The sequence below is a fragment of the Micropterus salmoides genome, unplaced genomic scaffold (genome assembly GCF_014851395.1).
Source record: "Micropterus salmoides isolate LMB-PRFRI ecotype aquatic unplaced genomic scaffold, ASM1485139v1 Ms_hic_scaffold_2730, whole genome shotgun sequence".
Lineage (NCBI taxonomy): Eukaryota > Metazoa > Chordata > Actinopteri > Centrarchiformes > Centrarchidae > Micropterus > Micropterus salmoides.
Genome location: NW_024041963.1, coordinates 8049 through 35604, shown reverse-complemented (window position 1 = coordinate 35604; position 27556 = coordinate 8049). Strand labels below are relative to the sequence as shown.

Below are 27556 nucleotides of genomic sequence, written 5' to 3'. Positions count from 1 at the left end.
CCCTATCACCAAATCCTTAATGTGTGTTTTTAAACAAACTCTCATAACCCGTCTAAAAGGTCCCTGACAAGTATATTCCACATCAGCATAGCTCTTTATAACACTAACTCTAAACCGGGACTTTAGATGATTCAGGACTGTTGGGAACCGTAGAGCGGACTTCACCTTGTTCTTGCTGCTCTCACAGGACTGCAGGCTGGCCAGGATCTGGCTCTCGATGACCTGCACCCAGGCGTCTCGCTCCTCGTACGAAGTGGCTTCGAAATGCCACGTCTGCCCCCCGTCACGAACACACGATGTGAACTCAAAGTTTCCTCTTGTTCTGTTGGTGAGAGATAAAACAACAAACAAACGAGATTTAATACAGGAACATCGGACGCAAAGCATCCAGCCGCGTTCCACCTCGGCCGCTTGGTTTCTCGCTCTTATCCAGAGACAGACGAGCTCGATGCTTTGTGATTTCAAAATGGCTGAAATATTTAGTACCAACGGTTCTCCCAAAGGTTCTGTTCATGTGAAACCAAACCGTCTCCATTACTAGAGGAATCACCCTTTTCCTAAATGCTCCTTTCTTCCCCTTTGCCCCTTGATGTCCTGAAATTTCCATAATTTCTTCCAGGTAAATAAAGATTATACTGGCGCCATGTCAGGATAATATTAAAGACCACAAACCAATCTCGTCTATAATTCCACTTGATGCTCCACATACCAGGAACACACCTAGAAAAATTGAGGCCTGCTCCAACTAGTCACATTCAAACAATCTGACGTATAATCTTTGATCAGAGAATAATTCAAATCATCAATCAATCTCCCAGACAGAAGCAGCTCTGTCCACGTGTGAACTGTGATATTTAGCAGAAACATGTCTTTTCATTCATACGAAGCTCTCTGACTGAGGGACACCCTTACGGCCACTGGTGACCTACTTGACCCCGCCCACTGAAGCCAGGATGTCGCCTAAATTATGAGGCCCTGTGCCCTCTCCTCCACTCCAGCCCCCCGAGGGCCCCAGAGAGGGCCCCCCCCCCCGTTGATGAATGTCAGTGGGAAAGGTCAGTCATTACAATCAAGGCCTGCTGGAGGGGGACATGGAATCTATTACCCAGAACCCCCTCAGAGGTTAATGGGACAATCAGGAGTCAATTAGACTGAGTGTGTGCATGTGTGTGTTTGTATACGACTGTAGAAGAGATTAAAAGTCCTCGGCTTCTTTGAAGCAGTTGTATGTCTGCATAAAAAGGTACAGTTCACTCAAACACCATTATACACCAACACATACAGTATATCTCAAATACTACATCAGACGCCTTTTAAATCAGAGTCTCAGTTTCTTTTGACTCCAAAAAGTAAAATGTTTGCTTCCAAAGTGACAAACTGCTAAAAATGTAAGAGGAAGCTTTCCATCCAACACCCAGATCCTCCACACTGTCAGATGAACTGGGAGTACTTTCAATAATGATCGGTCGATTATATATCAACAGTTAGCTATAAGTATTTGCTTTCTCTGCATCTAACAATTCTTCATCGATTGATTAATCTGAGAATTAAATGTTTAGCCTAAAAAGTCCACCAATTTTTCAGAGCGCAAGATGGCGTCTTTAAATGTCCTGTTTTTGTTACCCATGAACCCAAGTATATATTCCATTTCTTATGGTTTAATACAGAAAAGCATCAGAAATCATCCGCACAACTGGAAAACTGGAAACCAAGATGTTAATGTATGTTTGTCCCTGATAAATAACCTAAGTGATTAAATACTCATCACTAAAGTTGGCAATTCATTTCCGGTTAATCGACTATTGCTCTCAGTCCTAATCTGGACTCGACTGTTGGTCGGGCAAAACAAAACGTCTGACGACAAAAACAAGGCCATGGGACACTTGTACACTTTCATTATCTGACATTTCTTGACACTAATTAACCTAAAATAATACTCATGTATATCTTAAGAAGTTATATATAGTTGCAGCCCTACTTTGTTACCAAACAATCTAAATTCTTATCAATACACAGAAACGGTTCAAGCTAGTATCTGTAGATTTCAAATTCATTTCAAAGCTTTCAACCCCAAAACAGCGTGAGAGTTCATTCTTGACCTCATCAACAGCAGCAGAGCTCTTCACTGTATCTCACGTTGTTCATCAACTTATTGTTGGCTCAGTCTCATGAAGTTGACTCACTTTACTGGGCACCTGAGACTCTTCATCTCTGTTGGCTAAAAAACAAAAATAATCTTAACTCAACCTATTAGCTTTTTGGGAACTTTAAACTGCAACTTATAGTTATATACTTTTTCACAATCACTCCTTGACATCTTAGGTTTTAGCCACCATGAACAATGGGCCGTAAAAATGTTTTTCTACAAATTATCCAACAACTCTGTTAGCTGATGGAGACTCAGAATAAAGATTTACTGTATTCTAGGATAAACTGTCCCATTTGAAGACAGTGAAATTCAGCAGCGATGGTAGGTCTCAAGTTTGATGTTCTGCAACTGTTCGTGAACACGTTAAATGTTTCAGCATCGAGCCGGCTCTCGGAGGTCTGAGGGATGTTCGGTGTGGTTTTGCTCAACTTGAGCACATTTGGAAACCGTTAGAGACCGCAGAAAGGATGGGAAGTGGAGGTGAAGCGGGGGCATGGCTGAGAGCCGGTATCATCGCCACAGCAGATCAGACAACGACCAGCTTCTGTTTACAATTAGCCCCAGTGAGGAGGTAAGAGATGAGGGGAGGCAGGGGGGACACACAGGGTAATCACTTAATCAAAGGACGGCCTCCAGCACGGCCAATAATTCCCAGGATTCCTCAGTATCTGACCCTCAACAAAAGCATGTGAAGGGGTTATATCTGTAAGAAATGCTCGGCTACAGACATACCCATCCAAAACAGCACGAGGAGTCGGCAGATCTCAGCGTGGAGGTCGGTAATCAGTCATGACACTTTCAGACGAGCGTTTCTGGAAGCAGCAGTTTCATGACGTGTGCCGGGAGTGAAGCGGCGAAAAGATGAGGGGTTTAATCAGTCGGAGAGCGGTCACGGCCGGCCCGCGAGGGAACGACCATTTGCTCTTCCTCAACTCCAGTCATTTGGCTAATTGGGAGCGTCTCAGAGCACCGGAGCTGAAGTTCCCCTCTGGCTCCGCTCTGGATAATCAATGGTCTTGTCCGAGGAGAGGAAGGACGGAAGGTAAGGATGGAAGGGAGAGCCCCGAGGCCAAACGACCGGCTGAGTAGACCTTCCACTTCCAGGATAAAGATTGAAAACACCTTTGCTGACCAAAGTTTCCTTTGCTGGAGATAACGGTGGATTATTTTCATCTGTTAGGGGCTCCAGGCTTATGATGGGCTGAGTCTGATTAGTTGATGTTAATTAAAACTACTGTTTACAGGGGCTGGTTAATGGCTCAAGGTGAAACCAGACTTTTATTCTAAATTTGCAGCTGAATGCAGTTTCCCTTTTTTCCACGAATTATAATGGAACGTATTAGTTGATGCACTTTAGTCCAACGCAGAACAATATGTTTTCCAAAAAGATGCAGGTCAAAACAAAAGTTTTCTTTGAAAATTAAACTCATGACAAATATTTGTTGACAACCTCTTATTCATAACGGAAACTCTGAAGTATATTAAATGAAATGTGTCTAATTTTAGATAAGAGAACAGTTTAACGTACACTGATCAGCCATAACATTAAGACTAAGGTGGGATATATTGTGATCATTTTGTCAGAAGCAAGGATTTCAGCGACTTTGACAAGGCCAAACTGTGATGGCTAGACGAGCATCTCCAGGGGTCAGTAGCATCAGAGCAGGCGACGGGGTCATGGACGGCCAAAGGCTCACTGGGGAGTGAAGGCTGGCCCCTATGGTCCGGCGAGCTACTGTCGGCCACACTGCTGAAAAAGTTGATGCTGGTTCTGATAGAAAGTTGTCAGAACCCACAGCGGAGTCCATGCTTCAACGGGTCAGGCTGGTGGTCATAATGGTGGATATGAATCACAGCTTGAGAGTGTTGTTGCTCAAGCATATGCCCCAACTTCTCAGCCAAACCCTTGCTGTCAATTCTTTCTTCTCAAAGTGGGGTCTGGGGGACCTCCAGGAGATCCTGAGGGGGTTCCATAAGTAAGCCAATGACAGAAAGCCAATGCTATTTTGGTCATGGGTTTCATTCGCTTTCTGTAACAAAACATCTAAAAGCAAAAATCCTATCAGATGTGGGACCTCATGGCAAAATCAACTGGGGGTCCGTGGTCTAGTTTGTGTCAGTTAAGGGGTCCTTGATGTGAAAAAGTTTGAGAACCACAGCTCTACGCTGAAGAACAGAACAAACTTGCAAAACTCAGCAATCCTGCAAACAATGTCCAACTCAAGCCCCTTCCACAGCTCTGCACTGAGCTGTACACTTTGTCAAAGGCTTGTACTGTGTCATTCTGCAAAGTCCCACATGCCTGAGAAACCAAGTGACCAAAAATCATCTCTCCCTATCAAAGTATGAAAGGAGCACCTGCTGCTGCCTGAAGAGTCACGTTTTCTATCGGTTATGTAATGCACCTAGCCTCCCTACTCCCCACTGAAGGGTAAGCGGTTCGATACGTGCCAGAATTTAAAACTCTGAATATTAAAATGTGTAATGAAGGGCAAACTGTTCATAATGCAGAAAGGGATAATTCAGTGTATTTGGAGGCTCCTGGGTCTTCATCGGGTGCGTCTTCGTTCTAAACGACAGCCCACCCATCAAGCGCCGGTTGAGCCCTGCAGGGTCAAGAGCAAGAATCCCATCATAATTAAATTCCCATGATTCTCTGTTTTCAGGGGGAGGAGGGTTTGGCTGCTTGACAATTATGGAAACCAACAATCCAGAAAGGCCCTGCCTCTCCGCAGTGTAAATTAAATGCTGTTTCTGGATTTAAATGCTGTACGCTGACCCAGCGCGCCGCGGCGGCTAATGAATAAAATGAGGTGGGCATCAGCCTGTGCAGCTGAAGGACCACTCCCACAACCCAGTTTCCCTCTGAACCCCCCAGCTGAGTCTGTACTTCACTCAGCAGCTCCTGACTCTACAGGAACAGTAAACCAACATGACATTTAAAGCTGTAACGATCAATATTTGTATATTATCAATGGATCAAAAAAGGCTGTGTACAATGAGAATAGTGAGGGGCCCACAGGATTATCAAACAAGCTATGTTTGACATAGCAAGAGACCTGCTGGTGAACACAGTGGAGCATTTAGCAGCTGAAGAGCCAGATATTTCCCCTCAGGTGACCAAACACAGAGCTAAAAGAGAGAGAATACTGGGGGCTGGAGATTCTCAGTAATCCAGGTCAAAGTTATCTAAGGAAGGTTAAAATCAAGGGAAACTGGACTTGGTTGAAGATACTTGCAGATGTTTCGCCTACCAGCCGAAGGGGCTTCTTCACTTGACTTCACTGACTGACTGCTAGGGAATCCCAGCTATTTAACCTCTCTGCCAGGAGCGCTAACAAACCAAGTGGTACCCATCACCTGAAAAACGACCCCACAGTCAGTCAGAGCTGAAGAAGCCCCTTGGATGAGAGGCGAAACATCTTCAGCCAAGTCCAGTTGCCCTTGATTTTAACCTTACTTTTACTTGTTTAAAAGGTATGTCATCTTAGTTTAGTGTTAGCATGCTAACATTAGCTAACTAGCGCTAAACACAAGTACAGCTGAGGCTGACTGGAATGATGGCAATAAGTTTTGCAAGTATTTAGGCATAATCCGGAGTATTTTTGACCTGATGATGGCGCTAGATGAAAAGTCAATTCATCCCAAGGGGAACAAAAACGTCTCAGCCAGATTTTGTGTCAGTCCATTCAATAGTTATTGAGATTAATTGCAATCCACAGAGCTGCTAGCGTGATTGAAAAGGTCCTCGGTGTTTTTAAAGATAAAGTTTTAAGTTTCTTGATCCTTTCAGACCCAAATAGTCTGTTGTAGTCTGTGCTTCATCTCCGCCTGCTCGGCCTCTCCTCTGAGTTTGTGTACAGGACTAAACGTATGCACGAGAGTCCAAACACACAAACACACAGACGGCGAGTCACCCCAGCTGTATTGGTAATTACTGCCACCGCTCTCGGCTACTGTGGGCGACATTCACACAGAGAGAGGTGGCGCCGAGGCAATTTGTGAACTCTGACACCGCTAACCTTTAGCAGCAGAAACAGAACAAACCAAATATACAGCATTTGCAAGACGCAGAAAAGGAAAGGGGGGGGGGCAGGACATGCATACAGACCTATCATCCGGGGTGTGAGGTGTCGAGTCGGCCCAGCGGGGGGGGTTTGAATGTGTGTGTGACAAGCAGTAGGTGCAATGAGAGGGGAGGCGTGAGGGAGACAAAAGGGGGCCTCGGGAAACACAAATTAAAAGCCTTAAATGTCACCGCACACAGTATTGCTTTGCGACACAGGTCATTACTCCCCATATTATTCGTAGCCTTTTACAACATTAATAACCTGGAAAATATTGCAGCCGATTGTTCCGAAGTCGCTCTGAAAAAGAAATAAGTAGGTCTATTTTTTTGAACAAGTATGTAGAAGCAGAGGGAGAAGCCGTGACGTGGAGCAGATTCAGGACTGATTGGAGATGATTTCACCTGTTTTGTCGCTCTTACTTTTGATTCGACAAATTAGATATTTTATGGAAGGCAATTACACTAAAAGCTGGTGGAGTCATATGTTTGAAGAAGAATTAGGTTAAATAAAACGAAAGGTACATCTGAACAACATCCGACACTCACTGGACGTCACGATCAACACCACCTGTACAACACATGCTTCCACGGAGGGTGCGTTTGTTTGGTTGTATCCTCACAGGTGACGAGGGCGGGGCAGAAGGATGCAAGGAGGGAAAGACGCCATGACAGACAGGTCAAATGACTCCACGACACAAGTGTACCAGACACATACTGACAGCCCCCTGTAAGCACTGATTTGGTCAAAAGATGTCCAGAAGATGTCAAAAGTTAAAAATGGGCTAAATATAGCTAAACGTGTGTTCTTCTAGACTTCTAGGTTACTCGGTAATGTTGTTTTGACAACAATTAAATGTGTATTTTTCATTGTGAACTACATGGTGAAATATTGTCAGTGAAAGGAGGAGGAGCTGCTCTATTTCAGACGCCCACGGTTCTGGAAATTATACCTGACTGACACTTGACGCTATATAAGATGAACAACTGCAGTAGAAAATATGTGGTTCTTTGAAAAAAAGTCAAAAGTATGAGAAGCCTGTGTATATAAAAACGTTTAGAAGAAGTTAACCACGACTCTGTGGATTGCGGCATACCAGGTCCAGTCAGAGGTAAGGCCTCTTCATAGCAAAGGCTGCCGAGGCTCATGGTTTCTCAGAAATAAGGCTGAAATAATTCAAACTGGTGATCAGAACGTGAACTTATAAGAGTGTAATATCCTCCATGAGAGTCCTGTTTCTATGTTCAGCAACATCAAGGATATGATTTAAAGAAAACTTGGGAATGAAAATACAGAATGAGGAAAAGTGCTTCCACTTCGCTTCCAAGTCTATGCCCTTCAAATCAGTTGTTCCCAACCTTTTTGTCTTTTGACTTTTGCTAACACAAAGCTATGTCTACGCACCAGGTTTTATAAAATACAAAATATTTTTGTGTAGCTAAAATATCTCTTTAAAACCTTGCGACCCTTTAAATTGATCTCACGACTATCTTGGAGGGTTCTTAGCTTAGACGTCTAAAAACTCTTACAGCACATGTAGCCCAGTTTTAACCTCGATGTTATGACATCTTTTCACACTGCCGATCAACAAATCACTGCTTACTGGGTCGTGTACATTTCTCCAGTACAGGCTGCTCCATCCCTGCAGTGGGTGGGGTCAAGTTGGGGTTGATGGGGGTCCACCTGTCTGTCACAGGTCCATCCCAGCAGTTTGTTACCTTCTGAGTTGTGCAGACTGTTGGTGTAAATGCCGCGAAGACTACCAACACGATTTAGTTTCCACGCTTTACGTTTGGCTGCATCCCCGACGGCAGGAAGAGAGAAAAGAGGGAACAACGAGGGGAACAGAAGGAAAGACAGAACAGAGGAGAAGGAAGGACAGAGCGGAGGAATCGGACGACATGTACAAGAGAAAAAGAACAGGAAAGGGAAAATAGAGAGACAGGCGTCAAAAACAGCAACGTTGAGGATGATTGGTCAAAGAGAGAGGGGAGTGGCTTGGTGCGGAAGTAAGAGGGGCCACTGAATAGGATGAAGGGATGAAAGAAAGTTTGCAACATAACAAACGAGGCCAGAAGAGCAACAAACTTCTTCAGTGTTCCTGCACCAAAACACAACCTAATAAGATCTTATCGGACCTTGTTGTGCAGTAGTTATTCAAACATTTGAAACTGTCCTGACACATAAAACCTCACCCCTCTGGTACAAGAAGGTTAAAACACACGAGAATTAAATAATTAATTAATTAAATAAAAAACATCATAAATATTTAAATAAAGGCCTCAAATAACAGGCTAGCATGAACAAATAAAGGGAGATCCCTAGAATACAATTTCCCTTGAACTATATTTGGTAAGTTACTTTCAATTGAACTCACCACTTCCTCCAGATTTTCACGTTAAAAGCAAACTGACAAAGAAAGGAATATTGCCAATAAAAACAGCAGAACTAAAAAGATCATTTGATGTACTGACTAGAAAATTTGCTATTTTGATGATCGGTAAATCATTTAGAATTATTTATGGAGCACAAAAATCAGCTGGTTCCGGTTTCTTAAATGTGAGGGTTTGCTGCTTTATCTGTTTTATATCACTGTGAACTGAAAATCTTGGAGGACGAACAAAACAATATATCAACATGGATTATTTTCATCGTGATTTTAAGGCTTGGATTCTTTGTAAGGAGGTCGAGCTGCGAGCTCTGTGACCTCTAACCTCTGCGCCTCTTAATGCTGCACTACTCTGTCTTAAACAGCAAACCCTTGGTAATATTTACTCCCCCGGGGCTACTGTGAGCATTTGCAGAGGATGAAATACAGTCGTGGCCATGTGAGAGGAGACGCCGACACTTTAAATGTTACTGTGCTTGTTTCCCTCGTCGCCCCGCCTTCTTCCACAGCAGGCAAGGCGAGCGATAAGCGAGGGGGTTTATCCGTTTTAAAATGAGTCAAATATACCGAAGCTGTGGGGGCTGATCTCAGAACATTATCATTTAAAATGAATGAGAGTTGCTTTAAAAAGGTCACAGGTTGGATCCCAGAAAGAAACCGAAGCTGCTGCCTCGTCACAGACGGCAGCGTTAAAGTCTTAAATATACAATAACCTGTGTTTTGCAGAAATACAATTATTGTAAATAATGGTATATGTTATTTGTTTGTGTATATTGTTTTGGTCCTAACATATCTTATTATGGAGCAGAGAGGAAACTGTACAACTTCAATGTGTGCAGGTCATTTTTAAAAATGTTTTCTGTCTGAATGTTTTGAAACTGACTAAAAATCAGTGAATAAAGTTACCTTTCTTATTAAGAATTACCATGTTTTTTGTTCTTTCTCCTTCAGCAATTAAAAAATTTTAAAAGTTAAATTAGATATTTTGGCAGTTACTATGCTTTTTCAAACATTAACTTTTTAAATTGTCAATTCAATGGAAAAATCAATTTGATTTCATGATTTTATTTTAATACTGGCATCCCTTTACTTCCGTAAGTGAAATTTATAATATATATTTTTACACACACTAAAATGAGAAAACCTTAACATGTGTTGTAGTGTCAGAGGGAATAAAACTAAAACACAGACGTTTGTTACTAAGCTGAAACTACACAGAACAATAATATATATAATATTTTTATATTTATATATACTGTATTTATTGTCCAAAGCAAATTCCTCTTATGTGTAAACCTACTTGGCAATAAAGATGATTCTGATAAATGAAATCCTGACGAAGAAGAAGAATTAAAATAAACAGTAACTCAAATATCTCCTGACGCCAGGTATCCGTTGGACCACCTGGACTCTAGTCTACAGTGGCCCTCTTTGTTTCCACCTGTTTGACCCTGCTGACCCAAATTGACCTATGATGGCGAGAGGAGCCCATCTTCATGATTAACCCCGGACTTTAAAGGAATTTGTGTTCACAATGAACCAGTCAGAGGCGACGTGCTGCAGGTGCAGTACCGAGCTGACGGCTGAAATACAAACAGACTGTCGGGGTGGGGGGGTTGGGGGATATTGGAATAAGTGCAGCTCTTCAGCTGAGACACCCAGTGTGTGATCTGAGAGGCCAATTAAGTAGTGCACACACACACACACTCTGCTGGTCAACTCCACCTGTTGTGAGGAGTTTGCTGGTCTAGGAATCAAAGCAATCGCAAACACAAAAACTCTCTTCGTGACCAGGAATGTGCTCAGCGATCCTGCTGTTACCTGTGTGGGGCCACTTCAAATATTTAAAGCTCTGTGTGTGCATGTGTGTGTGTGTAGTTGACAGACAGGTCAACTTTCAAAGCTCCAAGATGAAGAGAGGGTATCAAACAGCAGCTAGTTAAAGACAACGAGAGCTGATGTCGAGGCTGTGATCAGCAGGGGTTAACCTGATACAGGTGTGTGTCTGTGTGTGAGTTACTGAAGCAAAGGGATAAATATGACTGCAGTGATGAAATTCACTTCCATTCATTGTTGCAATTAATGGACAATTCTCTTTTAATATATATTTCAGATTAATCAACTGATCATTGTTAGTAGAAAATATTATGAAATAGTGAAAGAGAGGTGAGGTCTTCAAAGGTCTCGATGTGTCTGACTAAAAGTCCAAAGATATTCAGTTTAAAATAATAATGATAATATGATTCATTGATTAATAAAACAATTACTTTAAGTCAAATTTGAGTCCGAGAGTGATCCCGATTTCAAACAGAGTCAAACACCTAGAACAAGACGAGTCTGACTCCAAACACCTACAAAGAGCAAGTCAGACTCCAAACACCTACAAGAACGAGACGAGTCTGACTCCAAACACCTACAAGAACAAGACGAGTCTGACTCCAAACACCTACAAGAACGAGACAAGTCTGACTCCAAACACCTACAAGAACAAGACGAGTCTGACTCCAAACACCTACAAGAACGAGACAAGTCTGACTCCAAACACCTACAAGAGCAAGTCAGACTCCAAACACCTACAAGAACAAGACGAGTCTGACTCCAAACACCTACAAGAACAAGACGAGTCCTAATATGAACAGAACACCTACAAGAACGAGACAAGTCGGACTCCAAACACCTACAAGAACAAGACGAGTCTGACTCCAAACACCTACAAGAACAAGACTAGTCTGACTCCAAACACCTACAAGAACAAGACGAGTCTGACTCCAAACACCTACAAGAACGAGACGAGTCCTAATATGAACAGAACACCTACAAGAACGAGACAAGTCTGACTCCAAACACCTACAAGAACAAGACGAGTCTGACTCCAAACACCTACAAGAACGAGACAAGTCTGACTCCAAACACCTACAAGAACAAGACGAGTCTGACTCCAAACACCTACAAGAACAAGACGAGTCTGACTCCAAACACCTACAAGAACGAGACAAGTCTGACTCCAAACACCTACAAGAACGAGACAAGTCTGACTCCAAACACCTACAAGAGCAAGTCAGACTCCAAACACCTACAAGAACAAGACGAGTCTGACTCCAAACACCTACAAGAACAAGACGAGTCTGACTCCAAACACCTACAAGAACAAGACGAGTCTGAATCCAAACACCTACAAGAACAAGACGAGTCTGACTCCAAACACCTACAAGAACAAGACGAGTCTGACTCCAAACACCTACAAAGAGCAAGTCAGACTCCAAACACCTACAAGAACGAGACGAGTCTGACTCCAAACACCTACAAGAACAAGACGAGTCTGACTCCAAACACCTACAAGAACAAGACGAGTCTGACTCCAAACACCTACAAGAACAAGACGAGTCTGACTCCAAACACCTACAAGAACAAGACGAGTCTGACTCCAAACACCTACAAGAACAAGACGAGTTAGACTCCAAACACCTACAAGAACAAGACGAGTCAGACTCCAAACACCTACAAGAAAGAGACGAGTCCTAATATGAACAGAACACCTACAAGAACAAGACGAGTCTGACTCCAAACACCTACAAGAACAAGACGAGTCTGACTCCAAACACCTACAAGAACAAGACGAGTCTGACTCCAAACACCTACAAGAACAAGACGAGTCTGACTCCAAACACCTACAAGAACGAGACGAGTCCTAATATGAACAGAACACCTACAAGAACGAGACGAGTCTGACTCCAAACACCTACAAGAACAAGACGAGTCTGACTCCAAACACCTACAAGAACAAGACGAGTCTGACTCCAAACACCTACAAGAACAAGACGAGTCTGACTCCAAACACCTACAAGAACGAGACAAGTCTGACTCCAAACACCTACAAGAACAAGACGAGTCTGACTCCAAACACCTACAAGAACAAGACGAGTCCTAATATGAACAGAACACCTACAAGAACAAGACGAGTCTGAATCCAAACACCTACAAGAACAAGACGAGTCTGACTCCAAACACCTACAAGAACGAGACGAGTCTGAATCCAAACACCTACAAGAACGAGACGAGTCTGACTCCAAACACCTACAAGAACGAGACGAGTCTGACTCCAAACACCTACAAGAACGAGACAAGTCTGACTCCAAACACCTACAAGAACGAGACAAGTCTGACTCCAAACACCTACAAGAACGAGACGAGTCCTAATATGAACAGAACACCTACAAGAACGAGACGAGTCCTAATATGAACAGAACACCTACAAGAACGAGACGAGTCCTAATATGAACAGAACACCTACAAGAACGAGACGAGTCCTAATATGAACAGAACACCTACAAGAACGAGACGAGTCTGACTCCAAACACCTACAAGAACGAGACAAGTCTGACTTTATACACCTAGAAGAGGAAAGATCAGCAGGTGACTGAAGTCATAAAGAATTATCTTCTGAACATCTAAACAAAATGTGACACCACCAAACACCAACATCACCACCGTCACTGGGTCCAAAGATTGTGATGAAGACGAGGGGAAAGACACAGACTGAACAGAAGTCAGCTGAGACTCAGTGTGTGTGTGCTGGTGTGGTCCTACCTGGGGGAGCTCGGCCTCAGAGGGCGGTTCCCCCTCATGAATTACGCCGAGCCTCGCTCTGACACGGAGATACTTCACCTGCCCGCCCGGCGTGACAGGCGACGAGCCGGCAGAGCGCGCTCAGTGCTTAATGGCTAAATTGGGAAGACTGTTACTAATCGCTTATTGAATAATGAAAGTGACATAGCTGATAAAAGATTTCAATACGGTGGATTATTTATAATATTTCACTTAAGCCTCTCCGGCTGACTAATAGGGGGGCGAGGCGAAGGCTCATTGTGGAGCTCAGGAAAAGTGTTTGATAATAAAACGGTCACAGGGAGGAAGAGGAGTAACTACATCCAGTCCTGTTAAAGAACCTGTGATAAGTGAAGAGAAGAAGATGAAGGAAAGACAAGGGGGGGGGGGGGGGGGGGGGGGGGGGGCAACAAGAGACAGAAAGATAGAAGATGACATGAGACGCAGACAGGATTAGAGGATGGAAATTAAGAAAGATAACAAATAGCCGAAGACAATAAGGAGAGAGAAGGAAGGAGACAGACAAAAGCAAGAAAGGGAGGAAAGAAATAAAGGAGAAAAGAGGAGGAAAACTGATAGACCAGAGGTTGAAAAAAATGAATAAATGAAAGAAAGGAATGATGAGAGGACAGAAGGATAGAGAAAAGGAAAGAAGAGGAAACAAGGAAAGGAAAGAAAAGGAGAGATAAAAGATGGGGTTGAAAAATAGAATGAGAAAATATTAAAACCAGGGAGAAGAGAGGAGAGAAACAGACAATGGAAACTGAGAGAGGACAAGGAAAGGAGAGGAGGTAATGGCAGAGAGGAGAGGAGAGGAGAAAGGAAAGTAGGAAATGTAAGGAGGTGGAGAGACGAGAAGAAAGCAAACAAGGAATGCAAAGAGAAGAGGAGAAAATGGACTGGAAAAACAAGGACAGGGACAAGAGGAGAAAGGAAAGAAAAATTAAAGGAAAGGGTGTGAAGGGAGGCGAGGAGACGTTAGAAAAGAAGGATCAAAAAGAAAACCAAGGAAAAGAGGAGGAGAGGAGGAAGCAGACAGAGCGTCGATCCGTCACTCCGACAGCCACTTGCCTTGTCAGCTGGTTGAAGCCTCCGTGATGGAGAGACGAACATTACACATCTGGTGCTGCTGCCACATCTGTTCAGCCAGCCACAGTGTGTGCTAACCAGTGTGTTAGCCAGTGTGTGCTAACCAGTGTGTGCTAACCAGTGTGTTAGCCAGTGTGTGCTAACCAGTGTTTGTTAATCAATGTGTGCTAACCAGTGTGTTAGCCAGTGTGTGCTAACCAGTGTTTGTTAATCAATGTGTGCTAACCAGTGTGTTAGCCAGTGTGTGCTAACCAGTGTTGTTAATCAATGTGTGCTAACCAGTGTGTTAGCCAGGTGTGCTAACCAGTGTTGTTAATCAATGTGTGCTAACCAGTGTGTTAGCCAGTGTGTGCTAACCAGTGTTTGTTAATCAATGTGTGCTAACCAGTGTGTTAGCCAGTGTGTGCTAGCCAGTGTTTGTTAATCAATGTGTGCTAACCAGTGTGTTAGCCAGTGTGTGCTAGCCAGTGTTTGTTAATCAATGTGTGCTAACCAGTGGGTGCTAGTCAGTGTGTGTTAGCCAGTGTTTGTTAATCAATGTGTGCTAACCAGTGTGTGCTAGCCAGTGTGTGTTAGCCAGTGTGTGCTAACCAGTGTGTGTTAATCAATGTGTGCTAACCAGTGTGTGCTAACCAGTGTTTGTTAATCAATGTGTGCTAACCAGTGTGTGCTAGCCAGTGTGTGCTAGCCAGTGTTTGTTAATCAATGTGTTAGCCAGTGTGTGTTAATCAATGTGTTAGCCAGTGTGTGTTAATCAATGTGTTAGCCAGTGTGTGTTTATCAATGTGTTAGCCAGTGTGTGCTAATCAGTGTGTGTTAGCCAGTGTGTGTTAATCAATGTGTTAGCCAGTGTGTGTTAATCAATGTGTTAGCCAGTGTGTGTTAATCAATGTGTTAGCCAGTGTGTGTTTATCAATGTGTTAGCCAGTGTGTGCTAATCAGTGTGTGTTAGCCAGTGTGTGTTTATCAATGTGTTAGCCAGTGTGTGCTAATCAGTGTGTTAGCCAGTGTGTGTTTATCAATGTGTTAGCCAGTGTGTGTTAATCAATGTGTTAGCCAGTGTGTGTTTATCAATGTGTTAGCCAGTGTGTGCTAATCAGTGTGTGTTAGCCAGTGTGTGTTTATCAATGTGTTAGCCAGTGTGTGCTAATCAGTGTGTGTTAGCCAGTGTGTGTTAATCAATGTGTTAGCCAGTGTGTGTTTATCAATGTGTTAGCCAGTGTGTGTTTATCAATGTGTTAGCCAGTGTGTGCTAATCAGTGTGTGTTAGCCAGTGTGTGCTAATCAGTGTGTGATAGCCAGTGTGTGCTAATCAGTGTGTGTTAGCCAGTGTGTGCTAATCAGTGTGTGTTAGCCACTGGACTGTTACCATGTCTTTAAGACTCGACCCGACTTGTACTGATTTTATTATTTTCTCGATTACTAACTGTTAGCTTGCCCAGCTGATGCACAACTTTAACTCCACTCTCTCACAGTTCAAGACAGAAAGACAACCATAAATCAATACAAAATAATACATAAAAACACAAGATGAACCAAACTTAATGCAACCAAACAACCGTTTCTAAGCAAAGACCGTTCAGAAATAGAACAAACAGCCTGCAGCAATCACAACTCTCCAGATGACGCCATGTGACTTATGAAAGGTGCATTTACTACCTATCCATTCAAAAAATACACCTGGTCAGCAATAAGACTCGTGTGTAACTGTGTTGAACATCGCAAAGGTTCGCGATGTCGTTTCCCCAGAATGACACTTATGGCTTATTTTTCTACCTTCGCCTTTATCTTTTCTTTTTCTTCTGACGAATATGGACATACACTCTGCTCCCACTGTGACTCCTAAATCTAAAGTAGTGCACTTTAGACTGACCACCGCCTCGCACTTCTCACACAAACTATTCGGCGTGGACCAAACAGCAAAGGTTATGTCACAAACTGGTTCACACGGAGACAGAAGAAGAAGAAGAAAAAGAAGAAGAAGACAATCCAACAGGATGAAGAGATGAAGGGCTGACAGAATGAGAGGATGAAGAGGTCCGTCCCTCACAGCCGAGGTAAGGAGCCTCAGACGATCACATGACTGCGTTTCCCAACCCTGGTCCCAAATCAGCAGCGTTATTAACTCATTAAATGTGTACTTTTACAGAATACTGTAAGTAACTATACTTCTTTATGGAAGTACTTGTAATTATACACATTTATAGATATTTTAAAGCATTTGGAAGTAATTGGAATAATCCAAGTAGAAACACATTTGGAAATACAAATAGATAAATATTTGGAAGTATAAAGGTAGTTAGATATTGATGAAATATTTGTACAGACATTTGGAAATACAAGTAAATAGACTTTGGAAGTATTTAGAGGTATTTAAATCTTCAGAGATTTTGAGGTAACTATGTATATAAGTTGTAAATATTTTTAAATAACATGTACTGTACATAGTTTTTTTTTTAAGTATTTGGAAGCAGGGGCCAAAATTAGCACTTATACTTAATTTTGGATAGTATACATAAAAATACTGATACCTGAAAGCCTTTGGAAGTATATACAGAGCTGGAAATGTTTGGGAGTACAGTGTACAAGTATATAGATATTCGACAGTATTGTAAGTATAAAAGTATGCAAATGTTGCCAGATATTTAGAAATGTGTGAATATCCAGGTTTAGCTGTTGGACCCGGGCGGGGAAAGTGTGAGGCGAGGGGAGGGGAGATGGCGTTACCTTCCGCAGTACCAGAGAGGCCGTCGGCTTTGAAGTTGCTGGTGCTCTTCTTCCGCCGGTGCTTCTTGCGGTTGGCGTGCGGCGATGGCGGCGGCTCCATCTTCGGACTGGTGGTGCTGGAGATACTGGGACTGGAGCAGACCGAGTCTCCGAGGCCGGTATCTGCAGATTCAAACAATACAGATATCTGAATGTATATGAGGATATAAATATTTAAAAGTATGTAAAATCACAGATATTGGAAGTACATAGATATTGGAAAGTACCTTAGGATATATAGATTTTTTTAAAGTATATGAGGATTTGGAAGTACATAAGAAAACAGATATTTGGAAGTATTTAAGAATATAGATATTGTGAAGTTTTCGGAAGCGGGTAAGTATGTAATATAAATATTCAGAAGTATTTTTAATGTATTTAAATTTTTTACGACCTTCTGAGTTTACATTCGTCGATGTCGGACACTAAAGCTACAGGCAGCTGAATCTTCTTCACCACGATAAAAGTCTGAACCAGAGTCAGAGTTTCTGAAACCTAAACGAGTCCTGGTCCACATACAGGTCTGGAGGATGAGGGATGGAGCTGCGTGGGGGGGCGAGCGAGGCTACCAGAACAGGGAGTCGAGTCTCTCTCTCTCTGCCCTCCACTCTTCACGGCGGCTGCTGACAGCTGTGACTAGCGGCGGAATAAAATAACATTCAGCTTCCATCAATATCACATCGCCGCGGCGACACTGACATGGGCGGCGTGTGTGTGTGTGTGTGGATAGAAACACACACGTATATATACACAAGCGCTCGTTGGGCCGCCGCGTCCCCCCGAACGGCAGACCGCCCCAAGGACGGCCATAACTTATTTTACAATCGTTTAGTCTCAGCTCAAGTGGAAAATGTGACAACTTATCTCTGCTGACAAGATGCCATCCCCGAGAGTGCAATTAACCGCCGTGGATTAACGGCCCTCCCATCTGCACGCCGTGCTCCTTCCACGCCACCCCACCCCTGCCTCCACCTCCACCCTGAGCCTCAAGACTTCCTCCTCCTGCTTCACTTTCCCTCCTTCTGAACATCTCGCCTGTTTGTTTTCCCTCGACTCTGAAGCTCATCGACAGTTTGGACACCGGCTGCTAAGACAGCGCCGACCACTGACCAATCAGAAGCAGACGGATTCTAAACCCACATGCATTAATATGGAGCTGCAGCTATGACAGCTTCCACTCCTCTGTGAAGACTTTCTACAAGATCTTGGCGTTTGTCTGTGGGAACTGCTTTCAGTTCACCCAGAAGAGAATTTGTGAGGCCAGACACTGATGTTGGACGAGAGGACCGTCACAGGTGTTGGATAGGGTTGAGGTCGGACGCGCTGTGTCAAGTTCTTCCACACCCAACTGAGAAAACCATTTCTTTACGGAGCTGGCTGCACGGGGAAAAGGCCAAACACAAACTGTTGGAAGAACTAGTGTTTAAAATAGTATTAAGGAGCATTAAGATTTCCCTTAACAAAGACCACACCATGAAAAAAAGTATATGAACAGGGGCGTCCCAGGACTTTTGGCCATGTAGTGTATTCATGTGGCGAGTAAAATGATTACTGATGAAACTAAAATTATCTGTCTTATCTTAACTTTGCAGTTTAAAACATGGAGATAAATGCAATTAATCGTCACAATCAGATTTTTCAGCCCAGTGGTCGCCGGGTTCCTAAAACTCTACGTAGACCTCTCAGTGTTTGTAAGGCAGTCTCTGTTTACCTCTGTTCGGCTCACTTTCAGGTTTAAATCTTACTTTAACATCAGGAGCTGAAGGTTGGAAACAGAGCTGCGTATGTGAGTGTGGCCCCCGGGAGCCCATTGAAAGCATTTCACAGCTTTAAACGTTATTTTGAGGACGTCTGCAGGGCACAACACTGACGACAGAGCTGCCAGTCAAGCTTATCGTCACGAAAACACACACACACACGGCCTGACAGCTGTCAGTCTTACCATCTCGCTGTGTGGGAGGCAACACTGGCACTTAACATGTCACACACAGAAACACGGTACACACATATAAAGACACGCATTGCCCATTAGCTTGACGTACTGCTAAGGCAGCATTAAGGTCTGGCAGGTGGATCAATGGGAGACAAATGATAGGCTCCCCCGCGGAGCTGCGCACTGGGGCCTTCTGAACCCCAGCAGTGCAGCTGCGCGTGTGGACCCGATCTGTACGGCCGCATCATGACTTCTAAATAAATTAGGGCACATGTGCACTTCAGTACCAGATTTAAGAAGTGAAACTTTCACCAGGCCTACATCACTACGAGCGTTTGTTTGTTTTACCCGTGCTGACTCCGGAGTTGGCGATGACGGTGGCGTCGGTCCACTGGTCGGCGCTGGAGACGGAGTAGGAACGCTGGTGCATCCCCTCCAGACCTCGGCTGTTAAAGGACACCAAGCTGACGCCGCTCGCCATCTGAGACACCGACGAGCTGCTGCTCACCGAACCTGAGAGAGGAAGTCGGGTTCAACACGTCAGTCTGAGGAAGAGGAGGAGGAGGAGGAGGAGGGGCCTTCAACAAACTGCCCCGTCCCAGAACACATTTAAAGATATTTTACAGGAATGTAAATGTAGCGCCTTTCGAGTCTTTTACACTACGTCGCACCCTGGAGGAGCCGGGGATTGAACCGCCGATTAACGGGCAACCCGCTCTTACCTCCTGATAGGTGGCGTTATATTTATTTTTACATATACAAATGTGTAAATGTAACAGTGTGAACTGGCATACAAGCAGGCAGAAACGCTCCTTTCAGTGTTTAATTATTTAATTATTGGATATTAGTACTAATCTAATTGTTAACCTGTAGCCAATGTTAGAAGATTACACTACTGGTTAGTAAGTAGAATCTTAATCTGTAGTAAATCATTAGTAACTAAAGCTGTAAATAAATGTTTCTATTAGTAGGAGCTCAAAGAGGTTACTGCTAAACTCACAACAAGGTACCGCTCTGTTGTTTCCCACAACAGCTCAGGACCAAGACTTCTGACTTGTATTTACTACCAACAGGAAGTTAAGATACAAAACGGGAAGTGGGACGCACGACCATCACCGGGACAAAGGAAACCTAAAGCAAGAAAACAGCTGGGAGATACGTCTTTGAAAACGAGACAAAACGTTGAAGTTGGTGTGTGAAGTCATGTCACACACAGAAACACAGACGGGGGACCATAAAAGGCAGCTTCTTACAAGCTGGCTGCTTAAATCAAACCCTTGAGTTAGTAAGAGGCTGCGTGGTCCAACAGCCGGTGAATCATCCCTCCCCTCCCTCACCCCTCCCTCCCCCGTCTCATTACAGCTCATTTCTTGGTGCTGGCTGAGTGGAGCCAGGACTCTGATTGCATTAATATTCATGACAATAATTAGTACATGGAGTACGGCTCACTGAATATTCATGCTATTAGCTCGGGCCTCCTGGATCCCTGTGTGTGTGTGTGTGTGTGTGTGTGTGTGTGTGTGTGTGTGTTTGATTTAAGCAGAGCTTGAGCTGCTTTAATGTGTGTGTGTGTGACACGGAGGAGCGCTCGTTTCCCTCCACCTTTTGTTTACGACGTCTTGCTTCAGGAAGAAGAAGCGCTTTGTGTGTTTCAAGGCTGAACTAAGCCGTTGCTTTTTGTTTTTATATATATATATATACTTTTTATTTAAACTCTTCTTTCAATATTCAACCTTTACTGACTCAGGAAGGACGAGACAAGCTCGTGTTTATGAGGAAGCATCAAGAGGAGCAATTAGCGGCACAATTAAAAACAAATGTCCTCATGTCGGAGTAATTACTGGTTATTCCTCAGCATAATATTTGAAAGAGTGACTTGGACCACTAAACATGACGTTGTACTTCAAGGGCGTGGAGTACAAATATCTTATCTCTCATTTGTTTATTTCCAGATTATTATTTCATTTATTTATTGTCTGATTTTAATCACCAAATCCACATGAGAAGCACAAAGATGCACTCCTTCCCTTTATTTCTGGTTTCAAATTTAGACTTAATGCAGGGATGAAAATATCACCGTCACGTTTTATCTGATCTGAGGCCTGAGATTCTGCAGGGTGTATCAATAAAATGTCTTGTGCTCTCAGGTGAAACTCCTCCCTCACCTGGAGTCTGCCCGAGCTGCATGCTGCTCATGTCCTTCGTCAGGCCGTTGGTTTTGGGACTCTGCACGGGCGCGCAGGTGGACACGGCGCGAGGCGGCCTCTTCCCGGGACCTTCACCGTGGTCCTCAGCAGGTCGATCTCCTTACCGTGGACGTTCTGCATGTAGTCCTGAGAGAGAGGGGGGGGGGGGGGGGGGGGGACAGAGAGAGTGAAGCTTTGATGCAAAAAGACAGTAAATCAGCTGATCCAGGCAGGGCAGCAGCACCTGTCAGATTAAAGCAACAACCTGAGAACAGCTGTTTGTCCAACAGAAAAGAACTATATGAAGATATAAAACAGGTTCAATTACATGTTTAAAATCCAGTTTCATTCCTTTAAACAGTGTATTTAGACTTTTACAGCTTCTTTAGAGCGTAAAACAAGAACTGAGGAAGCAGATTCAACCACTGACCAATCAGAAGACAGTCTGCATGAACTGTAGAGGGACCATTTACCGTTCATCAATTAATAAATAATAAATAAGTTAAATGACTTATTGCAGCCTTGCATTTTGTACTTTTTAAATAAACTAAATCAACAGACTGATGATCATCACGAGTGTGTCGTTCTCAGGTGGCATTAATCCGGATAATAAAGCAGCGAAAGCCCCAAATAAAAACTAATCCCTCAAAGCGGCACTGAAGGGGCGAACCACGCCGACTCTGATTGGCTCCGCCCGCACACTGACACGCCCAAAACAGCCTCGGACACCCCCCCCCTCTCTCCTCTGGTCCGAAAGGGCGGATCAGAGTAGTGAATAAAAACAAGTAGTTGTGTTAATGATGGACGAGAGGCGCTCGTTAAATCCACCCCCCCCTCCCCCTGAGCAGGTGAAGTGCGAGCGGTGACCTGAGAGGAGCAGAGCTTTGTGGGAGGTCGGCCTCCTCCTTAACATGAAGGAGGCGAGGAGAAACAAAGCTCACACAACCCGCTGGGCCGGATTAAAACCACTTGGGTGAGAGTTTGCTGCTGTCTTTGTGAAGACCGGCAGCATTCAGACGAGAGACCGAGGACGCTTTAAAAGAGCGAGGTATTAAACTGAAGTGAGGACATTTAGAAGGTCTGTACAATTTTACAACGTCAGGGCAGTTTTAAGAAAGTACGGACTCCCCAAAGAAAGAACATTTTTTAACATCTCACTTCTTTAAAAGTTTGTTCGAGGGTTTAGACCTGGCTTAAGGTTTAAATCAGGTTCAGGTAAAGTTTTAGCTCTTCTTGTCAGTGACGGTCTTTCCAAGTACATCTGTTCAAATGTGTGTTAAAGCCAGTCCCTCCAGGATTTCAGCGTCACTTGCGATATTGACCAATCACTGCAAGTTTTCCGCAAATTTGACCTATCGTCGCCGTTTCCTGTCGAACGTTGTCGTACGTCAGCAAACTCACTTCCTTGTTTACAAGTTGCAGCAGACATGCGTGATACCCACGTTTCACATTTGCCTACAAACATAAGAGCGTGAAGACAAGGATCCAGATCTTCTTTGCCAAAGCGGGGAAACGGTTTTGCAGAACGTGCAGCATTGTGGTCGAACATGAAGGAAATCTGTAACTGAGACACAGGCAGCTGCATCCCGGTCAACTGCAAGCACTGAAAGATTTAAGGTAAGCGGGTTTAAATGCTGGATTAGGCCCGCCAAGTCCTGGACGGACTGTTTAATGATTCAACTGCAATTCTAAAGGTAAAAAAACAAATCACCTTTGCAGTTTTTCACTTATTTACACAATTTCATCGCAATAAAACGTCCAGAAACATCACAATTTGTTACAAAAGCTGCCGCAAATTCAGGCATTTTAGGCCACAACAATCACAAAAAACACCCGTGAATTCCAGGAGGGACTGTAAGAGTGAAGAATAAAGATGATAAAATGAATTTGTGAACACAATATAATAATAATAAATAATAATAATAATATAGTTTAATTTCGCTATGCAAATACTGTTTCACAAACACCTGTACACTTGCTGGGCCCCTCACTGACATGACGCGTCCCCTAAACCTTAAATTAACCTTAACCTAATTACAACCTCAAATCTAAACCAACTCATCTCCGTCAGACGGACGTTTACAGGAGTGAGGACCAGAGAAAATGTCCTCACTTTCCAGCTCTGAAACTCTAATTGGTCCTCACAAAGATGGAATAAGTGGAGCGTACTCTTATTAAACACTCTCTCTCTCTCTCAGAGTTTCCCGCCTCCCTCTGGCAGCTCGGCTGACAAAAGGCCAATTCAAAGCCAAGTGCTCTCGACGGCGTCTTAACAAGCCACCGGAGAGCCCTCGAGCCAGGGGCCCGCTGGGTAAACCCTCCACACACACACACACACACACACACACACACACACACACACACACACACACACACACACACACACACTCCCCTCCGACAGATTGACCGAGGTAATTGAGTCTCCATTTGCATCGAGGAGCTTTCATCATCGGCCTGATCGTCCCGGCACGCAGCGCCGTCCAGGACGGATGTGTGTATCGACCAAACACACCAACAGCAGGTGGTGGTGTGAGAAAATGTTTGAGGGTGTTTGTAGCCGTATGAGGGAGTGTGTGCAGGGTGTGTATGTAATGTGCGCGTCGCGTTCACCCGGTATAAATGGACGCATAAACGGCGACGTCGGTGTGAAAAATGCGACATGAACAGAGAGCTGAAAACTGCCGACGCCGCGGGAAACACGGATCCATAAAGAGCGAGCTCGTCCAGAAAAACACGATCGATGGAGAAAAAGGAGACAGGAGATAAAGGAGAAGAAGAAGCTCTGCGGCCAGACAGGAAACATTAAGAAGGAAGCGATGAAGGTGTGAAAATGGAGGAAGGAGACTAGAATAAAACTCTCAACAGAGTGCGAAACATAAAGAAGGCATAAAGACGGCGTACACTCATCAGTTTATCGTGTACACCGAGGTTATCACGTTCAGCTTGAGTTGATCACATTACACTTTATTTATGTGCTTTTATTTATATATGTTACCATGTTTTAACACACATTTAATCATCTGTTCTGTGTGTGTAGCATGAAGAGACCACAAACTTTGTTTTTGCAACACAACCTTGTGCTGTATAATGATAAATAGTTAAAAATGTTTAGTTATTTCTTTATAGAACTATATTTAATTGGTGAAGTTTCTTCAGGTCTTTATCGTGTATCTTGTAATGTGTTTTATTATCTTTGCTCTTCTTGAAACACTTTGTAACCTGGTGCTCTATAAAAATTATTATTATTATTATACTGCCAGGTGTTTATCTATTATTTTGTCCACCTGTCTGACACACAGCTCATACATTCACATATTATTCTGTACAATCGTTTGTTTATATTTCTCTGTTATTCTTAATTATTTTACATATCTGCATTCTTAAATTTACCTTTTAAGACTTATTTTAATTTTTAAGTCCTTTATTGTCACACTCGACACACCCGAGCAAGCTCTATTTGCTGATGAAGGATCATGACATGCAGCTGAAAGACCGGGAAAGGCCAGTAAGTGGAACTTGAGTCTAAACCGGTCACATTTCAGCCTTTTAGTATTAAGCTGTACTGGTTCGCTGGTTTATCAGAAAGTAACGGAACTCTTCTGTGACTTCCTATCTTCGTTATCACCTTCTTTCTGCAGTGCTACCTGTCCACCTGCTGGCGGGCGTGGCTGCAGGAGAAGCTGTTGTTCACGTTTTAAGCTAACAGAACCAGATCATTTCAGCCTCTAACCCCGTCAATGTCACCTCTCCTTACAGAGGGCGGTTCATTTCTCTCCCGCCTGCTCTTGGCCGGATCTTCTTCACTTTGCAGGGGACTTTTCTTGCCAATTAGGTGGCATCTATTGCCATCCACTTAATTAGCGGCATTAATGTGATTTCTTTGCACATAGTCGGGCAATTAGCGGCGCTGATTGAGTTTCGTTCGATTAGCCTCCGCAAACAAGCTAATTGAGCTGCAGATGCAACGCGCTCAGGAAAACCTGGCTTTTTGGTGCTGGAGGGGGTTTGTGTGTGCGCGTGTGTGTGTGTGTTGATGTGTTAAGTGATGAGTTTTATCACTAATTTACCGCATCAGCTGCTCTAATCGCTGATGAACGTGTGCAGTTAGGTGAAGTGTGGAAGCTCAGGGACGAGCGGCTCCAGGGGGAATCGAACCAACAACCCCTCCGACCACGAGGAGGCTGGGACTCAAACTTACAACCCACTGGGGTTAAACCTCTTTCCTATAATTTGTGCTCAAACATTTGAGTTTAGAACATTTAGCTGACCGAGAGTTCGGCAACTATTTTGATAACCGGTGAATCATTTTAGTCATTTTTCAAGCGAGAACACCAAACATCTGCTGATCTCCTGGTGCCCGAATGTGAAGATATTCTGCTTTTCCTTAACTTGTGTGACGGCAGAATGAATATTTTATTCTTTTAGAGGGTCACAACAATCTATTTGAAGGTAATTTTCACTATTTTATGTTATTTTATGGACAGAACAAGTGATTTAAATTCATAAAAAGACAAAACGATAATGAAAATAACAGTTAGTTGCAGCCCCAAAATGTTTCTCCTCCTTCATTTATCTCTTCTCTATCTTTCTGTTTCTCTGTCAGTTTGAGTTAGAGGGTGTGAAATCTATTCCAAAGAGAACCTGCAGTAAACAGACGTGAACCCAAAATTAATTTAAAGAGAGAAAAAGACCTTCAGATCCAGTCAGATCATGAAAACATAATTCAGTACAAACTACTAAAGTAGTCTAAATGTCCACATCGTAACTACATTAACAAATTGATGGCTCAAGTAAAGTTTGGTTCAACGACCTGTCAGTCCTGATAAGCCTGTCTATAAAATCCCAAGATGTTCAGTTTACAAAGAGATAAAATAAAAAAAAAAGCTAGCAGCAGATAAAATTTGGCATTTTTGCTTAAAAAATAGCTCAAACGTTTAATCGTTTATCATGTTGTTGCCATTTAATTTCCTGTTGATTGATGGACTGACTGATTGATCTCCAGAAGTCCCTGTTAGGTTTCAGAAACGTGACATAAACGGACGGTTTATGGTTGCTCCACGGTTCAACAAAAGCATTTTCCGGCTACATTATTTTACTTTTACTCTGATTAATAAATGTTCCCCTCTGCAGATTAAACACAGGTTTTTAACCGCATCAAAAACCTGTCGAAAGCATGGCGTCCGACAGAAATTCTGCACCAGGAGAGAAGAGAGACACAAAGAGTGTGTGTGTGTGTGTGTGTGTGGTGTGTGTGTGTGTGTGTGTGTGAGATAATAAAACAGCGCCGGGCAGGATATTGTGCCAACAGGGCAGAGAGCCGGGGCAATTAGCAGAGACATTACAGCTGATATTCACATCATCAACGCCGACGTGGGCAAACAGATGACGAGTCCTAATTAATACACAAGCCATCAACACTGTGTGTGTGTGTGTAGTTGTTTCTGGAATCACACACACGGGATGGAGATGAAGAGCAGCAGATAGATGGAGGTCAGTGCAGGCTGGCAGAGTGCTGGAGTCTAATAAGCAATCAGAGAGGGTTAGTAATGAGTGTGTGTGTCTCACATGCAGGCTGGGGTGGTAGGTGAGCAGTCCGTTGTCACACAGCGTCACGTACTTCTTCTTCCACTCCTTGTTGAGGGATTTACCGCTTCTCTTCAGCAGCATGCCCTGCAGAGAGGAAACAACAGCAGCACGTTTAACACACTCGGTTTTATTTAATAATAATAATTTATAAGACAATTCATCCTCCACCAACATTGTGACGGTACGATCTAGTGCTCCTTAATGTGACATAATGACGTTAACAAGACAAAACTGTGAGTAAATCTCGCTAAAGGTTTTCTACTCTGCATCAAACCTTCTACAGGGCCGACGGCAACGTCATCTGGCACGAGCCTGCGGCGGCCCGCCATCCCATGTAGATTACCGTGAAAGAAATGTTTCCACTGTTCGCCATGATGAAAGACAAAATAATGGCACGTTCCAGAGTTGTACCTTCCTGCGTCAGAGGATTACAAACCTCCGTGAGTCGTTTAAATCGTCGCTCAAATCAGTTATTCAAACTAGACGCGTTCACGTTCGTGCCAAAGGAGTTGGGGCCGGGTCGACGTCTTGCAACCCACACTGAGGGAACTGTTTCTTTACGGAGCAACATTAATTAAAACAGAGGTGTCCACATACTTTTGGCCATATAGTGTCCAAAGTGAACGTCCCTGAGTCATAAAGTCCCTATTTGTGCATTTGTACATATCGATGCGTCTCTTTGTGCACATTGGAGCTAAATTACATTCAGAGGCTTTGGAGCGAAGCTAACGAGCTCACAGCCAGGAGACGGATTAAATAAGAGTTCATCTCTCCCCAAAACAACAT

The 27556-nt window shown here is 43.5% G+C and overlaps 1 protein-coding gene across 1 annotated transcript; it reads right to left on the bottom strand.

The window, feature by feature from the left end:
- Positions 1 to 185: 185 nt before the first annotated feature.
- On the bottom strand, positions 186 to 26857 carry LOC119881833 (arf-GAP with GTPase, ANK repeat and PH domain-containing protein 1-like; the record flags this gene model as incomplete). Its single annotated transcript, XM_038691938.1, has 5 exons — positions 26750 to 26857; positions 21164 to 21331; positions 19347 to 19511; positions 17027 to 17188; positions 186 to 322 (listed from the first exon to the last, which is right to left on the bottom strand). Coding segments are annotated over exons 2-5 (495 nt in total), but the record flags the coding sequence as incomplete, so codon positions are not given.
- Positions 26858 to 27556: the final 699 nt, after the last annotated feature.